Raw genomic sequence first — 22,228 nt, 5'->3', positions numbered from 1 at the left:
CCAGTTCTGGTTAGAGACCACCTCCAGCCAGTTAAAATCAGAGTTAAGGACATTTAATCATCTGGGAAGAAACACACCTTACTGAGCAAAGAAGTCAGGGAACGAAGGGATGCATATTTACACGTGATCTTAATTTTTTATTATGCCCACAGAGAGAAAAGACTAGCAGGAAAATACCAGGATTAACGCAGGTTGATTTGAATTATGGGATTATTCAGTTTTTATTTCTTCTTCCTACTTTTCCTAAGTGTTCTGGGATGAATCAGTTTTTTATGTAATAATAAAATACACATGAAGGCATAAAAAAAGGAAACTTGCAGAAGTGCTAGGAGTCAAATTAGCAGATGCTGCATTAAATCCACTGAATTTATGTTTTAAAGCATCCCCATTTCATCTCCCTCTGGGTGACTACTGACTGTGTATTAGATCTGGTTGACAGCTCTGTACGTTTCAGGAGCATGTGCATGTGCACCACATCTCAAGGATGCCCATGCACTCTCCATATTTGTTGTGAGGACTTCATTGGAAGGAATTTTAGCCCCAAATTGAAGGATCTGACAATTCCTGGGGGAAAACTCAAAGCAATAGGGAATGGGAGCCCATAAACATATGCCCAAGAGTCTCATCCTTTGGAAGGAAAATTCTGGGTGGTATTCTGTTATCTCTTAAAGATCTTGGGGTAGTCTTATCCACATAACCTACTGCAGTGACCTCAGGAAGCCCTCTCCCTATCCCACTCACTCTTGCTTCCAAATAAATCACCTGCACTCATATTCTTGTCTTAGATCCTACTTTCAGAGTCACTGACACTAATTTAAGGGCTAGAAAATGCCATAAGGTTTTTTTCCCCCCAGTGATATGATCCTTACCATAACCAGCCCAAGACTTCTTCTTACTCATTTATTCACCCATTCGCCATTCAGGAAGGCTTACCCCTGTACATTTCAGAAATATCTAAGCATGTCAACCTGCAGCCACTCCAGGAAATGAAGAGGTAACATTGAGTGAAGCAGGTGTATTTTCTGCCCTTTAACAAGGTCTACTGTCATTGGGAAAGCCCAATTAATAAACCAATTACACAAATAAGCCTAACATAGGTACAAGGATTGGTCCCGTGGAGGAAAGGTTTAAAGCAATATGAGAACATAAGATAAAGAAATAACCTACTTTATGGACCTCAGATTGAAGGTGATGAGGAAAAATTAAATTATGTAAGTTACAGCTAAATGCCAAGAATGAATTGGTATTATAGAAATTAAGCGAGGTTAAGAGGAAGAAGGAAATATTACAGACTACCTTGAGCAAACGATCTTCAAATGGGTGAATCCTAACACATTAGAATAAAAAATCATAAGAAATAAAAAATTTAGCTCTGATTCCTGAATGTGTCACACTAAAATCAAACCTTTGTGAGATACTCAAAACACTACCTAATTAAAATAAATGGTTGACCTCCATTTTAATTGAGGAACATGGGTATCCTGGGATTTTCAGTGACAACTTACATGACATTGGGAAGGCAATTCCCAGCTCCAACTTCAAGTTGTTTGGTGTTCTGATTGGATTGAGTTAATGTGGATCATTTGGGGAGTTTACAGTCACATGGGGGGGAGACCCCAAAATACCAGCTTTAGAGTATTGTCAGTTCTCCCATCAGTTAGGTCATTCTGAGCATCTGCTAAATTCTGGTTTTTTCCATGTACATGTAACTTTCTTTAGACTATCAATTTAGTGAGACAGAGAAAAAATTTGTCTCAGAATAGAATAAATCCCATGCCTGATCCCCATCCATTGCTTAACTGTACTGGGCCCAATGAATAATGAGCTAAACCTCAAAGTCCAGGTTGACCATTTCCTCTCAATTTGAATACAGGAGAATACACTTATTATCTTGGATAATATTATTGGATAATGTAAACATTCAACATAATATATTGGATATTTATTATATTTGTTGTATCTTGGATTTGCTGTTACCTAAACTTCACTTCAAATTCCCTCAGTTGGGGGCGCCTGGGTGGCACAGTCAGTTAAGTGTCTGCCTTCGGCTCAGCTCATGATCTTGGGGTCCTGGGGTCAAGCCCCACATCGGGCTCCCTGCTCAGCCGCAAGTCTGTTTCTCCCTCTCCTTCTGCGATTTCTCTCACTCTCACTCTCTCTCAAATAAATAAATAAAAATTTTCAAAAATCCAAATTCAGTTGAAGGCTATTGGCCTTTGGACAGGGAAATTCTCTGCCTTAAAACTACTTTTATTTGCAAGGTGCTCATTGCATGCCCAATTTCAGGTTAGGTTGACAAGATGATCAATCAGAAGTTACAATAGAATTACCTAAAGGAAAATCTACGCAAGAATTTGCTCTGGAACTTCCTCATGCTTTCAAAGAAAAACAGTTTCAATTTTAGATCATCTTGTGGGTCTAGGAGATGAGTGGGGTTCAGTTTTCCACCAACTGGTTTGTTCTCTCCCTGTGTTATTTCCACACTCCACATGCACAACTTTTCCAAAGCCCTGAGCATCTCCAAGTTTCTGGAGGACAGATTGGCTCCCTTGTTTTCCATTTTATTCTGTGCATATGTTAGGTTGTACCTATTTCATTAGATTTATTACACACCCACTCTGCCCTTAGTCCCCAGGCAATATGGGTGCCAAGCCATCAGACATCTGGAATAGAATTTGGCAAGCCAGATATCAGATACACGTATCCAAAAACTCAAACTCTCTCCATCCCTAAACAGGGACTTGAAAATAGGTGACAGGGAGGGCATATTACTGTGGTTTGCCCCGAGACAAGGCTCCTCCAGAGAAAGAAGAGAGGGGAAGGGAGGACTGAGGTCAATAACATAGGTGATACAGGAGGTTGACAGGATGTTAGAGACCAGGTGCTCACTGCTGACTTGGTTGATCTCTGTTCTGGCCTCTCTCTTTCTCTCTGTCTCTCTCTCCCCTTCTTCCCCAACTCTTCAGATATACATATAGATAATTTACCTCCATTATGGATGTGCTTCTCTTTCTCCTCCCCTCAGAAGAGGTGGAGTCAATGCCTCCCTCTGCTCCCTACTTCCTCTCTCATATCATAAGCCAATGACAGAATCAGCTGAGAAACCTCAAGAACTCCTAAGCACGTCCCTGAGATCTTTATTTTTTTTAAGATTTTATTTATTGATTGATAGAGACACAGCGAGAAAGGAAACACAAGCAGGAGGGATGGAAGAGGGAGAAGCAGGCTTCCCGCCGAGCAGGGAGCCCAATGCAGGGCTCGATCCCAGGACCCTGGGATCATGACCTGAGCCGAAGGCAGACGCTTAACGACTGAGCCACCCAGGTGCCCCTCCCTGAGATCTTTATATCAGATGTAGAGTTCTCTTGGATTCAGAGATTTTGTTCACATTTTGAGGATTTATTTTTTTAAGATTCCATCTATCTATGAGAGAGAGAGAGAGAGAGAGAGAGAGAGAGAGAGAGAGAGAGAGACTGACAGCACAAGTGGGTGGAGGGGCAGAGGCAGAAGGTGAAGCAGATTCCCCACTGCACAGGGAGCCCAATGCAGGGCTCCATCCTAGGACCCTGGGATCATGATCTGAGCCAAATCCAGGCACTTAACCAATTGAGCCACCCAGGCCCCACATTTTAAGGATATAGTGTGCAGATTACTGATTCCGAGTGTGGCCTCACAGGATTCTGGAGCTTCACCAGTGTATGCAGGAATGATTTGTTAGCTGAGAAATATCCTCCATGTTGGAAACAACAAAGTATCTCTTATGCTCCAAGTTGAGGCAGTGGACAGTGCTCTTGATCTTTGAATTTTCAAATTCTCCAGTTGAGCTTGGCCCATTACCTGTGTCCATGAGCATCTGAGCTTCTCAGTGCACTGCCAAGGCTCCTTTGGCCAACTCCAGAACTAATGTGTTTCTCTCCTTTATCCCACACACTGTGGCTACACTAAAATGTTTGCATGTCCCTTACCCTTGATGTTACTGCATCAACTTAAATCCTTGCACACATGACCACTGTGTAATATTGACCATTCCCATAAGAGTTAAAAAGTGACAAGTCCACCCCATACAAGGCCACCCCATTTGGTGTTAAGGTCCAACCAGGGTACTGGATTCCTCTCTAGACCAGAGCCTGGGTTGAGGTTTCAGATAATCTGCTATTTCCCACATGGTTTCCAGTAGTAATGTCCATTGTGAAAATACCCCGCTGTTGTGCCCTCTCTACAGGTGACCATCACTGTGATTTTAAATTAATCATTTCATCCCTTTTCATGGTTTTTGCACCTTTTATGACTCCTACATAATTTATGTTGTGTCTTGTTAATAATGCAATAGTATCGCATGCATCCTTTTTGGCTTTCTTCTTTCACTCATCATTGTATTTATAAGATCAATCTGTATTTATTATGTTTCTAATCCTAGTTTGTGCATTTTAACTGTTGTATTATATTCCATTGTATAAAAGTAACACAAAATACTCATTCATTCTTCAGTTGGTGGAATTTTGTTATTTATAGTTTTTGGCCTATGGGAGCAATGCTTCTCCTCTGACTCTTGTGCCTATATCCTCGGGTATATGTGCACGGGGTTCCCCAGGGCAAACTTCTAGGTGTCAGACTGCCTGATCATAGCTGCATATCTTTTCCCCTCAGCCAGAAAATCCACACTACCCCCTACCAAACTGGTTGGAGCAATTTGCACACCTACCGGCAGTATGTGAAATGCTACCTACTCTCCAGCAATGCTTTGAAATCAAAACAAACAAATATCTCTCTATCATCTTGGAATTCACAGTCTCATTTAATTAGCACCACAACCCTGAAGGAGCAATCATCACTACCAGTCACACAGGAAAGCACCAGAGGCTCACGCAGAAGAGTGCTGATTCCAGGAGCTGATGCTGGGGGAGGAGCCGTGCAGTAAGCACCTGGTGAAGAGAGAGAAGCCTGCAGAATCCAGACAAGGTGTTGGGATGTCATTCTGGGCTTGCACCTTCCAGGCTGGATATAAATTTCAGTCCGTCAAAGCAGTTACTCAACCACATTACTTGAGTCTCTGCACTTAGAGCTGGAGGGACAGACTGGAAACTCCCATCAGGGAGCGTGCATGTGACAAAAAGAAATCTGTGATACACAGTGTTGGAACAGAACAAAAAAGTGAGTGGAGTTATGGGCACAAATGTTTCATGTGGATGAAACTTCATGTCATCAGGGTGGGGGAATAAGAGAAGCCAGACACTAAGGAGGCAGTAAGGCAAGGGGCAAGGTTCATGGTGGAGGAGCCTCCTCCAGGGAGCATTCCCAGCCTTGGTCCTTGCCTCCTGCACAGACAACACTGCTTCATTGCCTTTAGGTCTTCAGCACAGAGTTCATGCAGTTCATGAACCTGTTTAGAATCTTCTGTGACATTGCAACCTTGTGTGTGTGTGTGATTCTGTTCTAAGGTTCTACAAACCCCAAAGAGTGTGTGCAGCATCATCTTCAGTTTACCTCTTGGTTTCACCTTGGGCACTTCTCTGGCTGTGCCATGCCTGAAACACCAACACTGCTAGCACCACCAGGACCAGGGCAGACAGACCCATTCGGATGAGATTCTCCAGTGTGTGATCTGGAAGTGGGACTAGGGACAATGGGACAGAGAGGTCATGCAGGGCAGGACAGGTCACGCCTACCACGGCACCCAGAGGGGAGGTCTAGGTCTCTCCTCCCCTTGAACAGGTCATATGCACCGCAGGCTGACTGTGTTCTGTTACTCACCGCTCGTGGAGTCTGATGGGGTGATAGTAACAGGAGCCCCTGAGAGTCAGGAATGCAGAGCAGATGAGTAGCTGGGGATATCTCAGCCCAGTGTTCCCCTGAGGATCTGAATTATCAAATCTCCCTTCTCCTGTCCCAAGGAAGGACCTCAGCTTTCACAGTGACCCCTCCTGCAGCTGTAGGTGAGGCACAAACCCTCTTGTCTCCAATTCCTTTGCATTTCGACTTTGCTTTGGAGTCTTAATGACAAAAAAGGATTCAGCCACACCCTATGCCATGAGCTGACAGTGCACCAGTTTGGAAATCCCTCACACCTAGATCTTTCTTGCTCTCTCATCAGACTGAGCAATAGCCCACACTGAGCTTAATTTCCTGGGGAGGAGCGTCCTGAGTTAATTCTCAGCTGAGAATCCTGGATTCATGGATGAGCGGTGGGTGCCCAGGGATTCCTGAGGGTCAGAAACACAAAGGGCTGGGCACCCAGGGCTACCAGTCTCTGCTCAGCCTTGGCCCATTCAGTTTCATCCGGCATCTGTGTTAAGAACTTTCAAATGATTTTCTTTTGCTATTTCATCCATCCATCCATCCATTCATTCATTCATTCGCTATTGAGCCAATAGTTATGGACTATCTGAAAATATAAATAGATGTATTTATATACATATGTGGGTATTTATGTACATTATCTACACATATGATATATAAGATATATCTATATATAAATGTATAAAATCACATACTATAAATTCATACAATATACATATTATATAATGTATTTTATGTGCTACATATATCTGTATATAGAGAGAGACATATGTGGTGAGACGTTTATATGTATACAATACACAAGAGTATGTGTACCAGCATGTGCATGTGTGTCTTGGTGAAGGTAATAAAGAATAATCAATGTTCTTATTAAGAAGAAAAATGTGGAGTGCCTGACTCCAGCATCTGACTCTTGATCTCAGGGTTGTGGGATTGAGCCCTGCATTAGGCTCCACACCCAATGAAGAAGAAGAAGGAGGAGGGGAGGAGGAGGAGGAGGAGGAGGAGGAGGAGGAGGAAGAAGAAGAAGAAGAAGAGGAAGAGGAAGAGGAAGAGGAAGAGGAAGAGGAAGAAGAAGAAGAAGAAGAAGAAGAAGAAGAAGAAGAAGGAGGAGGAGGAGGAGGAGGAGGAGGAGGAGGAGGAAAATGTGTATCAGCTAAGATGGAGCTATAAATAGAAAAGTCTGTAATACATTTAGGACTGATTAAACATTTTTTTCAAAATTATAAAAGGTGTTAATTGGGTATTTGTATAGGGTCACCAGCCAAGGTGTCATTTGGGAGAGGATTTTAAGTCAAAACTGGAGAGTGGCAAACAGTGAGGCATAGGAAGAGAGAGTGTCAGTATTTACCACACAATGAATGACCACATCCTTTGCCTAAGCTGTTCTATTCTAAGAATTTAACCAAGAGATGAGGGGTAATTGCTTCCACACACCCCTGTGCATTAGGTATGTGCAAAGATATTCATCAGAGGATAATCTGTATTATGGAAAGTCTGGGAATAAACAAATTGCCAATGCCAAATTATAGGGTACTGCATACATATATCCTGACACTTTCAAGCAAGAAACAACTATGCAACCCTTAAAAAGTCTAAAAGAGATTTGTGTTACTGATACCAGATAATTCTTTAGAATGTATTTAATTTTTTAAAAATAGAGCTGATCAGAACTGTGTCTATAAGATGTTGATGTTTGTCCACCCATGGAAGACATGTTTGTAGGTTCTCCCTGAATGTTCAGGGGGGAAAAAGTAGGTGAGTGTGGTCGGGTTGGTTTTGGGGGATTGAGCAAGGGGTAGCAGAGATTGAGAGGTAACTACTCTTCTTGTATCCCATTTGTGAACAGTTTCTGGGATGGACCATGTCAATGCATTCCTGTTAAAGAAGTAGATACGAGCGCTGTGAATTGTGCAAGACTGTTGAATCACAGATCTGTACTTCTGAAACAAATAACGCAACATATTTTAAGAAAAAAGAAAAAGAAGAAGATAACAGGAGAGGAAGAATGAAGGGGAGTAAGTCAGAGGGAGAGAGAAACCATGAGAGATGATGGACTCTGAAAAACAAACTGAGGGTTCTAGAGGGGAGGAGGGTAGGGGGATGGGTTAGCCTGGTGATGGGTACTAAAGAGGGCACATTCTGCGTGGAGCACTGGGTGTTATGAACAAACAATGAATCATGGAACACTACACCAAAACAAATGATGTAATATATGGTGATTAACATAACAATAAAAAAATTAAAAAAAAAGAAGTAGATAAAAGCAAGTCTTCTGGCTTTTTCAGAGACGCTGCATTTCACACGTGGGTCAGGGCCCAGTGGGAGGTGTGGAGCAGAGGAGGGAAGGACAAGGTGCATCCAGAGAAGTGGCTGCTGTGGGGTCATCCAGACACTAGACAGATGGGATGGGGAAGAAGACATTCGCACAGCCCCTCACCTGTGACCATGAGCTTCCGGGGGTCGCTGGGGTGTGACAGCAGGAAAGGGGTGCTGCTGAGTGACCCGTAGCACCTGTAAGTCCCCCCGTGGTCCAGCGTCGCAGGGCGCAAGTCAAAGTTCGCCTGAAATTCCTCATCTTGGTGCTGAGATCTGAGGTGCAGGGCGGGGGCCGGCTTCCCCCTCCTTGGACAGAAGGAACGCATCAAACAAGCTGGGGCTCTGACACCGCAGGGTCACATTCTCTCCTGGGGCCACAGAGGGCCCCGGCTTGGCAGAATTGTGGGAGTTGGCCCCTGTGGGGGCAGGGCTGGGAGGGAGAGTCCAGGGTGTTAGGGGCGGCTCCACCCTCTTGCCCCTGCCCTGAGCTGAGCGGAGCTGTCACTCAGGCGCTCCATCCAAGCGCGCTGCTGGCTTCTTCTGTTCCCACTTTTCTTAAGATTGCACTTTATAAGGTTTGATAGGTAAATAAAGAATGTCACTTTTTAATTTAACTGATAAGGTTTTTGCTATTTCGTTATTTGCGATTTTGATGAGTAAACCAAAGAATATTTGCATTCTGAAAAAAACAAGATTGCCCTTTCCTGTCCTGGCATCTCTTGGCCTGTGCTCCCTGCCCCCACTTCCAACAAGACCCTGAAACGCCAGTCCAAGAAAAGTGGGAGTGTGAGCTGGGATATGACTCCTCACCTGCGACCAGGATGTCCCTGGGGTCACTGGGGGCCGACCACTCGGAGGAGAGGTTCTGTCCACCATAGCATGTGTACCGGCCCCCGTAGGAGGGTCTCACAGGGTCCAGGTCGAAGTTCGCCCCAGAGAGCCCAGCGTGGGGCTGCCGGCCAAGGCGCCGGGGAGGGTCACCTGCTCCCTCCTCGGACAGAGCGAATCTGTCGTAGCCAACATCAGAGCGACACTGGAGGGTCAGGCTCTGTCCAGGAGCAACCACCGGCCCTGACAAGACTGACAGGGATGGTTTCCTAGACACCTGGGAGAAAAGGTGGTTCTGGTTTCCAAGAGGGTTTCCTCCTCCCACAGGCCTCCCACTGCTGGCTCCCAGAGTCCTGAGCTCTCTTGCCCCAACTTCATCCTACCCCGTATTCCACCTGAGATGAAGCTCCTCTCACAGGTATGGAGACCCAAGGAGTTCTAGGATCATGCCCTGAATTCCTCACCTGAGATCAGGAGCTCCAAAATGTGGCTGGTGGACCACACATAGGGAGAGCTGGAGAAATAACCATAGCACCTGTATGTCTGCCTGTGACTTGGGCTCATGTGGTCCACAATGAAGAGCGCCTGGAACCACCCATCAGCTTGGCGCCATGAGTCCAGGTGTCTGGGGTGGCCCTCTCCTCCTTTGCTACACAGAACAAACCAGTCAAAATCCTGCCATGAACCACACTGGAGGGTCACGCTCCCTCCTGAGGTCACAATGGGGCTGGGCAGGGCTGAGAGGCTGGGTCTGTTGAACATTCCTGGGAAAGAACAAACCAGTTGTGTTAAAAGGGGAGGAGGCGCCTGAGGACAATGTGCTAAGTGAAATAAGGTAGGCACAGAGGGACAAATACTGCATGATTCCACTTCTATGAAGAATCTAAAGAGGGTCAGATATGTAGAAGCAGAGAGTAGAATGGCGGCTGCCAGGGGCTGCAGGGAGGGGAAGAGGGAGATCATGGGTATAGAGTTTCAGTTTTGCAAGTTCAGTTCAGTTCTGGAGATCAGCTGTGCAACACTGTGCCTATAACAGTACTGTATTGGGCACTCAAAAATTTGTGAAGAAGGTAGATCTCATGTTCTAAGTTCTTACCATAATAAAAAAGGGGGCAGGGGAAGAGAGAGGAACACCACCCCCAGATTGCCAATGGGACTCTGCTGTAGAAAGGGAGGTCCCTCCCCGGGCACAGTCACCTCACCTGTGTAGATGGAAGTGCCTGCTCACCTGTGACTGCCAAGTCCAGAGGCTTGCTAGGAACTGACCAGCTTGTTTGTCTGTGATACAAGCAGGAGTAGCGCCCAGCAAGGTGGTAGGTCATGTGTGGGAATGGGAACTTGGCCTTGCTGCTGGGTCCCAGGGGAAACTCCCTTCTCAAGGGCTCCGAGACCCCTTCCTGGTACAGGAAGTACTGGTCAGCTTTCTGAGACCCCTGACACCAGATGCTCACAGGCTTCCCCTGGGCCACTGCAGGGCCTGGCTCTGCCCAGATGATCAGTGTGAGCAGTGTCTCTGGAAGAGAGTCAGAGTTGCAGTCCCTATATTCTCTATGCCTCAATTTCCACTAGCTCTCAGCCCTGGGGCACCTTGTATACCTTCTTTATTGATCAATTTAACATTCCTCTCCTCCATCCTCTGGATGCCCTGGCAGGGAGGGGAGTCCTATATTGTGCCCAAGGAGGAAGTGGGACCTGGGACCCCTGGGGATGGGCTCACCTGCCTGTACGTGGGTCATCTGGCCCAGACACAGTCCTGGGAGAGAGATCCCAGTGAGAGGTCACTGACTCCTGAGCAGATCCCCACCTTTCCTGAGCATCCCAAGTTCATGAGACCTCCTGAGAGATCACAGCCTGGCTTTGAGAGGGCTCCCCTCTCCCACACAGGAGTTTAGCCCCAACCTTCCAAAAACTCACCGAAGCAGAGAAGGACTATAAAAGTGATGGTCATGGCGCTGCCTCCCACTGGACAAGGCTGCACAGATGGACAAAACCACAGAAACTGGCACACCTGACGGACCCAAAGGATGCAGGCAGCAGGGGGCTTTCCCATTGGCGGGCTCAGAGGAGGGAGCTCCAGAGGACGCCTTCACCCCTGCGGACAAGTGAGACCTGATCTGTGGTGAGCCCAAGCTTCTATCTACTAGGCGTGACCTCCCTCCTGAAGAGGGTGGGGACAGAGTTTCCAATCCTGAGTCAGCCCCGTTGGCCACATACAACCTGGGTGTGCCCAAAGGAATACCACTTCCCTTCTCAAGATTTCCATATATGGGGATTTCTTCCCTTCAGCCAGTCACCCAGCAAATGTCCATTTGAACCCTTAGATGTTTTTCCAGGCCCTGGACATTCATCTGTGAACGAGAAGATGTAGTCACAGTGCCAGCAGGGCTCGGATTATCAGAAGACAGATGTTCAATAACGGATCTCACAATTACTTATTTGAAAAAGAGAAAGGCACAGAAATATGAAAATGTATAGCAGTAGGGAACTATAAGCTGTATATTAAAAAATAGAAACCTTGTACCCATCCTCACGGGGTATCCTTAAGGACTGATTATGCACTCACCATCACTCATCATCAGGGAAACGCAAATCAAAACAACAATGAGATATCACTGCACATCTATTAGGATGACTATTCTCGAAACACACACACACACAAAGACAAAAAGTATTGAAGAGGAAACAGAAAAATTGGAACCTGTGTACACTGTTGGTGGGAAGGCAAATTGGTACAGTTGCTGGAAAACAGTATAGAGGTTCTACGAAGTATTAAAAATAGGACTGTCATATGATCCCGCAATCCCACTCTTGGGTATTGATCCAAAAGGACTGAATTGGGATCCTGAAGGAAAATTAGCACTCTGTTGTTCATTGCAGCATTATTCCCATGGCCAAGATGTGGAAACAATCTAGGTTCCCCTCAATAGATGGATGGATAAATCACATGTGGCATCCACATACTATGGAATATTATTCAGGAAATATACTTAAGAAGGAGGAAATCTTACATTTGTAACAACATGGATGGACGTTGAGGATATTGTATTAAGTGAACTAAGCCAGTCACAGAGGGACGAATACTGCATGAATCCACTTCCTTCAGGAATCTAAAATGTCAAACATGTAGAAGCGAGAGCAGCATTGTGGCTGCCAGGGGCTGGGGGGAGGGGACGTGGGGAGGCGATATTCCACGGGTACAGACCTTCGGCTCTACAAGATGAGCAAGTCCTAGGTATCTGCTGTACAACATTGTGCCTACAGGTAACAATACTGGATTATACACTTAGGAATTTGTTAAGAGGATTGATCTCATGTTAATTGTCCTTACCAATATAAATTTTAAAAAGACAAGTGACTATGGTGTCAAACTTCATAGTCAAGATGGCAGACCAGGCCCATGTTTGGAGTCCCCTTCAGCTCCAAACGCAGAGAAGCTCTGGACAAAATGTTTGTAAAACATGTGGTCATGGTCAGACAAAGAGAGAAGTGGGGGTTCCATGGGGGAACAAGGCTGCATAGGGATGACCAGGGGCTGAAGCAGTGCAGTTGGAGCTGAGCTGGGACCGGCAAAGAGTCATCTGTGGAGATGACCCGTCTGTGCAGAGGGAAGACTTACAGTATGCTGGTGACCTTAAAAATAAGCCTTGCCAGTTATTTCACCAGCAAAAGATGGGTTTTTTGGAAAATAGGAGAGAATCCCAGACCAGAACAAACATGCTGCGCCAAAATCATGGTCAAGTCCAGGGGACAAAAGGGAGGTACGATTTTTAAGGAGAAAGGGGGTAAGTTGGGAAGGTTGCAATAAACTAAAAGTCCAATGGAGTTAAGAGGGTATCAGAAGACTCCGGGAACCAGACTGAGGGTTACGGAAGGGAGGTGGGTGGGGGATGGGGTAACTGGGTGATGGGCATTAAGGAGGACACGTGTGGTGATGAGCACTGGGTGTTATATGCAACTGATGAATCACTGAATATTATATCAGAAACTAATGATGTATTATATGTTGGCTAATTGAATTTAAATTTTTAAAAATGGGTGTGGTGGCTTCTCATTGACCGAGCTGTTTCCCCGGGGGATAAGCATATCATCTCTCCCCCTGGCCGGAATAGAGGAGTAGTACCCAGGAGCAAGGTCAAGTCCATGTAAGTTCAACTCCACCTCTTCCTGTTGGGTCCGCCATTGACTACAAGTGGTAGAGCATGACAGCTTTCCTGGCCAAAACCTCCTGACTCCATTTTGGCAACCGATTTTCACCATACAAAGAACTCTGAACAACAAAAAGACAAACAACCCAACTACAAATGGGCATAGGACTTGAACAAATATTTCTTCAAAGAAGACATGCAAATGGCCAACAGGTACATGAAATAGATAAATAAATAAATGAATAAATAATAAATAAAATCTAAAAAAAAGAAATTATACACAACTCTCTCATTTTATAGCTCAAGCCTCATGCAGAAAGAGAATAAATAACATGTGGCCAATACTCATATGGAAATTAGCAAAACCAAATTAAGCTGTCACAGACTGAGTACAGAGCTTGGTTCTCTTCCTGGTTTCCATTGGGATTTGTCCATTCCAAGGCACAGAAACACCCTCTTCATCCTCTTTATCGGTGGTGGCCCTCAGGCCCCAGAGGCCCTAGAGACCCTAGATACTCATCACAGGTAGTCATGGAGCCTGGCTGAGACCAGAAGTAGGTTTGGGAAGTGCTCCTGGAGGAGAATCAGAGGTGGAATTTCAAGGGATCCTTCGCAATCACAGTTGTCCTAGAGGACTCTCCATCTCTATCTCTATCTTCCCAGAGCTCCCCCACCCAAGCCTTGCTCTCCGCAGTAGTGCAGAGCAGCTTCCATAATACGTCCATTCCCTAGTCCCTGGAAGCTGTGAATCTCTTACTTCACATGGCAAAAGGGACTTTGAGGATGTAATTAAGGTTTACAAACTTTGAAACAGAGACATAGCAGTAGCCTACGGATACACTTAAAAATAAGAGAGGTTAGGGAGGACGAGGCCTATCAGATATTACAACACAATAGAAACACTTTTTAACAAAACCATCTAGTACAAGCACATAAAGAGAATAGCCAAGCTAAGAATTGAATCTAACTAGTTATAGAAACTTAGTGCATTGAGAAAGTGGCATCACACATCATTACCCAAAAAAAGGCATTTTTAAAAATAAATGGTTTGCTGAAAACTGAATTGGATTTATCCTCCATATTGTGTAGAGCAAATAATTAAGAGATATAAGTATATAAAACAAAACCAAGTAAGTGCTAGAACAAAATATTGAAGAGTTTCTTCATAATGAGAGAAAGGACTCTAAACCATGATGCAAACCCCTGAATAAATTTGAGGGTTTTTTTTAAAAGAAAAACTTTTGCAAGGAAAGGAAAAAGCCCATAAGCCAGTTGGAATAACAAGGCAAAGAGAGAAAGAACATATATATTACATATATAATATTGTATGATATAAATTGTAATAGCTTATATATATATGCATTTGTGCATCTACATACATATATATTATATAAAAGGGCTAATTACATAAAAGGGTAAATTTCCCCAATACAGTAAGTTAGAAACAAAAAACAATGACAAAACCTATTATCCCTTAAGATAATGGACACAAGACATGAATGGATAAATAAAATATGGTCTGTCCAGACTGTGGAATATTATTTGGCAACAAAAGGGAATAAAGCCCTGATTCATGCTACAAAGTGGATAAAACATAAGACATTATGTTTTGAGCGATACTTCACATGCTAAGTGAGAGAAGCCAATTGCAAAAGATGTGTATGGTTCACACTCATATGAAATGTCAAGAATAGACAAATTTATGGAGAGAAAGCTTAGTTGCCCGGGGCTGGGGAGACAGGAGTGATTGCTAGTGGGCATGGGGTTTCCTTTTGGGGTGATGAAGGTGTTCCAAAATTGACAGTGGTGGTAGTTGTTCAACTCTGAATAGTTCAAAAAGCCACATTGAATTGCACGCTTTAAAATGGGTGAATTGGGGCACCTGGGTGTCTCAGTCAGTTAAGCAGCTGCCCTCAGCTCAGATCATGATCCCGAGGTCCTGGGATTGAGTCCCACATTGGGCTCCTTGCTCAGCAGGGAGCCTGCTTCTCCCCTGCCTGCCGTTCCCCCTGCTTGTGCTTGCTCTCTGTCTCTCTCTTGCTCTCTCTGTGTCAAATAAATAAATAAATAAAATCTTAAAAAAAATAAAATGGGTGAATTGTATGGTATGTGAATCATGCCACAAACTGTTACCAAAACCAAAGTCCGAAGCAAACTGAGATATTAACTGAAAGTTTGTATCCCGTCTATGCACATGAAGTGTAATCATATAAACAGGTGCTCTGTGCATTCATCACAAGAGAATGTCAAATGAAAGTCACACGTGTTTCAGAGGTCGGATTCGAGCATTTCTGAACGTTGACCACAAGCACTACCAGGAGGGCTGTGCGGAGACACTCACTCTCTCCCCTGTGCTGGCTGGCAGAGCCCAGAAATGTGATGACACTGACTGCAGAAAATCCAGTGAGTTACATGACCAGTGAAACTCCCATTGGCCCAGCAAACTGCTCTCAGGAATCTATGGTGAAGACGTTGGGGGCAGAGATGAAGCCATCCCTGTGAGTTGTCTGTCACCAAAGCTCTGTCCATTAAATCCAAAGAGAGGAGACTATTTGGGAGCATCTGGGGTAAAGCAGCCATGGACATAATGAAGAGGATTTATATGAATCAATACGCCATGGCCTCCGGGATGCACAGTATGGCAGGCTGGACGCCCCCACCCCCACCCCCTCCGCTTGCTTTGATGTTTGCTGTCTGTCAGTGTACAGTAGATAAGAAAATATGTTCCCTAGATGACAGCGTTCTGTGGTCAAGGTCATCCTCATCTACATGTTGAGCTTCCCTGCCTACTGCAAAACTGTCTCCTTCGGGTGTCCCCAACACCCCCGGACCTGTGTATAAACACCCTCCCCATTTCACCCATCCGGACCCAATCCCAGGAGGGTGGGCTCTCGGTCGCTGTCCATGGTGCTGATTGGTACTTGGCCTTTCAGTCCGTTTCAGCACCATGGCCAGAGTCTACGAAGGCAGCAAAGTTACCATATTCTGCTATCTCGGTTGGCAAGCTTGCCTCAGCGAGCCCCCATCGTTGGTCTATATAGCCTATACAGCCTATATAGCCTCCACGCAGGAGTCAAATAGAAAATATTCGGTCAGAGTGTGGAGATAAACTGGAAAACTACAGGGGGGTGTAGTCGTTGACATTAATTCAAACTCCCTTCACAATCTGTGCATCCTGAATGGAGATAGAATTTGGAAGCTCAGGATGTTGGCCACATGCTCGGCATGCCAGCCACTGGAACAGCCCATGGTGTCATATAATGTTAGCACTCCCTATCTGCCTCAGAACATCTCTTACCAGACCAAGTTCAGGGTACCAGCTATTGGGTATGACCAAAAGATACTGGACTTGGGGGCACATCAAACTGGTTTCAAAACCTAGAGCTGACTCTTCCAAGCTCTGGGTCCTTGGGAATATCATTTCACCTCTTTGAGTCTCACTTTGCTTTTCTCTAAGATGGCAGTGATAATGGTACCTGCTTTGTAGGAATGTTTGGGAGACTGATGGTCAGAGATTATTATACTCTGCCTTTCACAGGAGGCAACAAGTTTAGCCAGGAGGGCAGGATTTGGAGCCAGGCAGCCTGGGATTTGATCGTAGCTCTTTCTCATTAACTATGTTGTTACTTAGGGAAAGTCACCCTCATGGTCCTGTGTTGTCATCTATAGGATGAGGATAATGCTGGGACCTACTTCATAGGGTTTTGGTAAGAAACTAAACAGTTTCTATGTGTGATGTGTGATGTAAAGTGCCTGACCTATAGTCAGCACCCATGCAAGTTGGGAGCTGTTCCTATCATTATTGCCATCATCATCATCATCTTTACCCTAGTCATTATGTGCCTAGACACAGCCTGACAAACTGCCTGTGTTCAGGAATGGTAGCTGTTTTTATAGACTACTGTTAGGATTGCTGACAGCTGACACAGATGAAGACACTGGAGCTAAGAATTGAAAGTGACTAGCCTGGGGCCACAGGGCAAGAGTTGGTGGAAGTGGGACATGAAACCAAGCCTGTCTGATGACAATGAATGGGCTTTTGCCACAATCCCACCTGCCCACATTTAGCATCAAGGAGGGAAGGACCTTAGGAATCCCCTCCTCCACCCCAGAGGGAAGACCAAGTCTCACAGTACTTTGGCCAGGAGTTTGCAAGGATCATATTTCAGTCCTTCCCTTCTTCCTCGGCTCTGCCACTTGAACCAGAAAAGTTGCTTCGTTCTTTCACAGAACCTGCAGTTGGCTCCTGGGAACTTTTCCCGGTGGGGTTGGGGGCAGAGGGGGAAGGAATTGTGGATGGTCTTTGTTGCATGGGGTATTGCGAGATGGCTCAGCGGAAGGAGGAAGGAGCTGAGACTCGAGAGAGGGAGCCCCAGAGACAGAGCTCAGCTGTCCTGGGAAGCAAGCAAACAGCTGCAGTCCACTCCCAGTGCAATGGTTCTCCTGGGGCTCCCTCTGCTGGCATGGTCCTCACTCCCTCTCTTCTGCTTCCGTCCCTCTCTATCTCCATCTTTCTGGGGCCTCCTCTCTGTAGATTTCTCTCCCTCTTTGTGTGTGTCTCTGTCTCTATCCTCTCTGGGTCTTTTTCCTCTCCCTCTGAACCTAGATGGGGTTGTTTCAAAGTCCTTATGGGTGTTGGAAATCCTTTCTGATGGCAAAACCTGACCCTGGGTCACCCCACCCCTTAGTCTCCCCTGTCCACATCCCTGAGCTGCTGGAGAAATCCCCATAGCCTGTGCATCTGCACCATTATGACCTCTGACTCTCCTGGCCTCCGTTTCCTCATCTGCTCAGCGGACCTAATAATAGCACCTACATCATAGGTTGATGTGAGGACTACGTGAGATCATATTTGAGAAGTGCTTAGAACAGGACCTGGCACACAGCAAGGGCTCAACAGATGTTGTCCTGCAGTTCTGAGGCTCAGCTGAACTAACACCTTGCCTGCCCCCTGCAGCCTCCTTGGTGCCAGGATCCAGGCCTGTGGGGGAAGCCTCCCCAGCACCCGCATGCCCTACCCCACCCCCACATAAGATGGCCTAGGCTGCAGTCACCCCTCCACCTTCCACCTGCTCTTTCAAGAAGCAGTGCCCCTGCCCTGGGCTAAACCCACTTCATGTGCTCTGGACCTGGACTAGCCAATACCAGCCACTACGGGCTTTTTCCTTCTAAATCAATTAAAATTAAGTAAAATTTAGGTCTCAGGTCATGATCCCAGGGTCCTGGGATCGAGCCCCGCGTCGGGCTCCCTGCTCAGCGGGAAGCCTGCTTCTCCCTCTCCCGCTCCCCCTACTTGTGTTCCCTCTCGCTGTCTCTCTCTCTCTTCAGTTATTCAGTTCTGCTAGCCACATTTCAAGGGCTCAGCAGCCACATGTGGCTACCATATTTTACAATGCAGATAATAGGACATTCTCATCATTCCAGAAAGTTCTGTTGGACAGATGCCTGTCTTCCTTGCTCCGGGCGGGGGGAGGGGGTCCTCTCCATCATAGAACATACCCTCTCCTGTATCTTCCAGCACTCCTTCTCTGTCAAGTCAGACTGCCTGAATTCAAATCCCACCTGCACACCTTAATAGCTGCAGTAGCTAAGTTATTTAAACATTTTTAAAAATTAATTTAAAAAAACCTGTATGTAGGGGCGCCTTGCTGGCTCAGTTGGTAGAGCATGTGACTCTTGATCTTGGGGTTGTGAGTTTGAGCCCCATGTTGGGCGTAGAGATTACCTAAAAAAAATAAAGTAAAATAAAATCTGTATGCAGTCATGGTGAATGATTCCCAAAAGACACTGCTAAGTGGGAAAGAAAAAAGTGGTAGCTCAGAATCATCCAGTAGGAGTTCATTTGTGCATTTAAAATGTTTTCTTGGAGCACCATCTAGCTCAGCAGTTCTCAACAAGGGGCAATATCCCCTGATCAGGGACATATGGAAACACTGTTAGTTGACCACACTGGGGGTGGGGGAGGGAGAACTACTGGCATCCAGTGGGTGGAGGCCAGGGATGCGGCCGAACATCCCAAATGCACAGGACAGCCGACCCATGACAAAGAATGATCTGGCCCCAAATAGCAATATCAGAAAGGTGGAAAATGATGGTCGGTGTGTTTGCAAGGACCCACCCCTTTTGGTAGATGTACACCCCAAACTAATTTCAGGGGATACATGAGTTGGAGACTGGATTGGAGGAGGTCATCAAAACCTTACTAGTCAAGGGTGCCTGGGTGGCTCAGTCGTTAAGCGTCTGCCTTCAGCTCAGGTCATGATCCCAGGGTCCTGGGATCGAGCCCTGCATCGGGCTCCCTGCTCCCCGGGAAGCCTGCTTCTCCCTCTCCCATGCTCCCTGCTTGTGTTCCCTCTCTCGCTGTCTCTCTCTGTTAAAAAATAAATTAAAAAAAATCTTTATTAAAAAAAAAACCTTACTAGTCAAGGTTTATTTCTCTCTCTCTTTACAAACAGGGTGTATTCATGTATTGTTCGTGTAACTAAAAATTACATTTAAAAAAACACAACAACAAAATAGTACTAAATGTATCCAAACCAACCAAGGAAACAAAACTTTCTCTGACCCTCACCTCTCCCTCCAGATACACTATCTCTCCTTCCTTCCTGTCACAGCCAGCCTCCCAGGATCTTCACCTCCTCTCTCCCTCCTCCCCCACCCACCCCAGGCTGGCTTCCAGTGCCAGCCCCCTTGCAGCTCAGCCAGGCCACAGCTGTCTCTGGGTTGTTACTGAATCCAGTGAATCTTGTTATCGTAGTTGACCTGCTTTTGAGACTGCAGGGAGGGACTGTGCGACCTCCCTGAGCTTCTGGAGCCAATCTCTCCCCCCACCCCTACTTTCTCTGGCTGCTGCCCAGGACCTGGCCAAGTTCCTTTCCTTCTTACTATCCCTCCAGTGTCACCCTTCTCAGATGCTGTGTCCCAGGCCTCTACTCTTCCTGCATTTCAATCCAGAACCATCTACACAATTGGTGGGATACATTGCAAGTGAAAATGTGGGGTCCCTTGTTCAAATTTTTTAATAATTTTGGGGCGCCTGGGTGGCTCAGTTGTTGGGCATCTGCCTTCAGCTCAGGTCATGATCCCAGGGTCCTGGGATCGAGCCCCGCATCAGGCTCCCTGCTCAGTGGGAAGCCTGCTTCTCCCTCTCCCACTCCTCCTGCTTGTGTTCCCTCTCTCGCTGTGTCTCTCCCTGTCAAATGAATAAAATCTTTTTTAAAAATTATTAATAATTTCAAGATGGTCACAGTAAATCATTAAACCAAGTGTAGAGCCCTTCTGAGCCCGGGGCCCCAAGGGACTATGCAGGTCAGTTGCCCACAAAGCTGGCCATGCTTCCGAATCTCCTGGGTATAATCCCCAGCCTGTCTCACTGGCCTGCTCCCCCCGACCCCATGTTCTCCACCTTGGTGGTGGCCCCACCATCGCCCAAGATCTGCTCTCTGAGGGTTGTTGGGGTAAACAGAATGCACCTCTAAAGATGTCCAGGCATGAATGCCTGAAACGTATGAATATGTTGATCACATAGCAAAGGGACTTTGCAGATACGATTAAAGTATCTTACAGAGGGGCGGCTGGGTGGCGCAATCATTAAGCATCTGCCTTCAGCTCAGGTCATGATCCCAGGGTCCTGGGATCGAGCCCCGCATCGGGCTCCCTTCTCCTCGGGAAGCCTGCTTCTCCCTCTCCCACTCCCCTTGCTTATGTTCCCTCGCTGTGTGTCTCTCTCTCTCTATTAAATAAATAAAATCTTAAAAAAATAAAGTATCTTACAGACCTTAAAATAGATTATCTTGGCGTGATGGTGACTCTTATGTGTCCGCTTGGCCCAGCTACAGTGCCTGGTTATTCACTCAAACACTGACCCAGGTGTTCCTGGTGGAAGCATTTTGTAGATGTGGTTGATACCTACGATCAGTTGGCCCTAACTAAAGGAGATTACCCTTGAGAGCACCAATTAGTTGAGTAAAACAAAGGTTTCTCTGGGGAAGAAGAAATTCTGCTCCTGCAGCATCTGCTCCTGCCTAATAGAGTTTCCACTCTGCCACACGGATTTGTGGCTAGCCAGCCCCTACAAGCACAAAATCCAATTCCTTGCAAAAAATCACATATGTGGTTTTACTTATTCGTGGAACATAAGGAATAGCAAGGAGGACATTAGGAGAAGGAAGGGAAAAATGAAGTGGGGGGACATCAGAGGGGGAGAAGAACCGTGAGAGACGATGGACTCTGAGAAACCAACTGAGGGTTCTAGAGGGGAGGGGGTGGGGGGATGGGTTAGCCCGGTGATGGGTATTAAGGAGGGCACGTACTGCATGGAGCACTGGGTGTTATATGCAAACAGTGAATCGTGGATCACCACATCAAAAACTAAAGATGTGCTGTATGGTGATAACATAACATAATAAAATTTAAAAAATAATAATAAAAAATAAATTTTAAGCTCTAAGTACCAAAAAAAAGAAAAAATCATACATATATATGTGTGTGTATGTATATATATATATGATTAGGGATATGTATTACCTGGTAATCAGTAAAAATTAAAAATTAATATTTTCTATATCTTAACTATGTAGATATCCCAATTATATATCTTAATAATACATATACCTTAATACATGTGTGCATATGTATACATGTAGGGTGTGTTCTGGTTCCCTGGAGAACCTTGATTGATACACCTGTGTTATCCAGGTGGGCCCAATCTAATCACATGAGCCCTTAAAAGCAGAGAACGTCCTCTGGCTAGAGGCAGGAGGGAGATGGAGCAGAATGGCAAATCAGAGAGATTTGAAGCCTCAGAGGGATTCGACTCATCGCCAGCAGAAGGGAGCTGCGTGGAAAGCACCAGAAGGATGCAGGCAGCTTCCACACACCAGCCCCAGCTGGCAGGAGCCAGGGACTTCAGGCTCACAGCCACAGGAACTGAATTCAGCCAATGCCTCTAATGAGCTTGGAAGAGGATTGTTCCGAGTAAGCGGCACAGCCCTGCTGACATCTTGATTTCAGCCCTGACAGACCTAAGGTCCCACCCAGACTCTCACCCTACAAAAACTGTGGAATAAAAATTGTGGGTGGTTGTCAACCACCCAGGTTGTGGAGAGTCCTTACACCAGCAATGGAAAACCAATCTCCTC

General features: G+C 45.9%; 1 protein-coding gene across 1 annotated transcript; it reads right to left on the bottom strand.

Moving 5' to 3' along the window:
• Positions 1–4,774: 4,774 nt before the first annotated feature.
• Positions 4,775–10,891, bottom strand: LOC112806488 (leukocyte immunoglobulin-like receptor subfamily A member 6). The gene is given in 9 exon segments (XM_073889327.1): positions 4,775–4,922; positions 5,485–5,614; positions 8,237–8,406; positions 8,408–8,531; positions 8,806–8,814; positions 8,926–9,220; positions 9,394–9,707; positions 10,172–10,456; positions 10,858–10,891. Coding segments are annotated over 9 exon segments (1,422 nt in total). The 3' UTR covers positions 4,775–4,861.
• Between the last annotated feature and the right edge of the window lie 11,337 nt (positions 10,892–22,228).

The sequence above is a fragment of the Callorhinus ursinus genome, unplaced genomic scaffold, assembly GCF_003265705.2.
Source record: "Callorhinus ursinus isolate GAN/ISIS: 27379988/994484 unplaced genomic scaffold, GSC_fseal_2.0 scaffold106, whole genome shotgun sequence".
In the NCBI taxonomy this organism is placed as follows: domain Eukaryota; kingdom Metazoa; phylum Chordata; class Mammalia; order Carnivora; family Otariidae; genus Callorhinus; species Callorhinus ursinus.
This window is presented reverse-complemented; position numbering and strand designations above follow the sequence as displayed.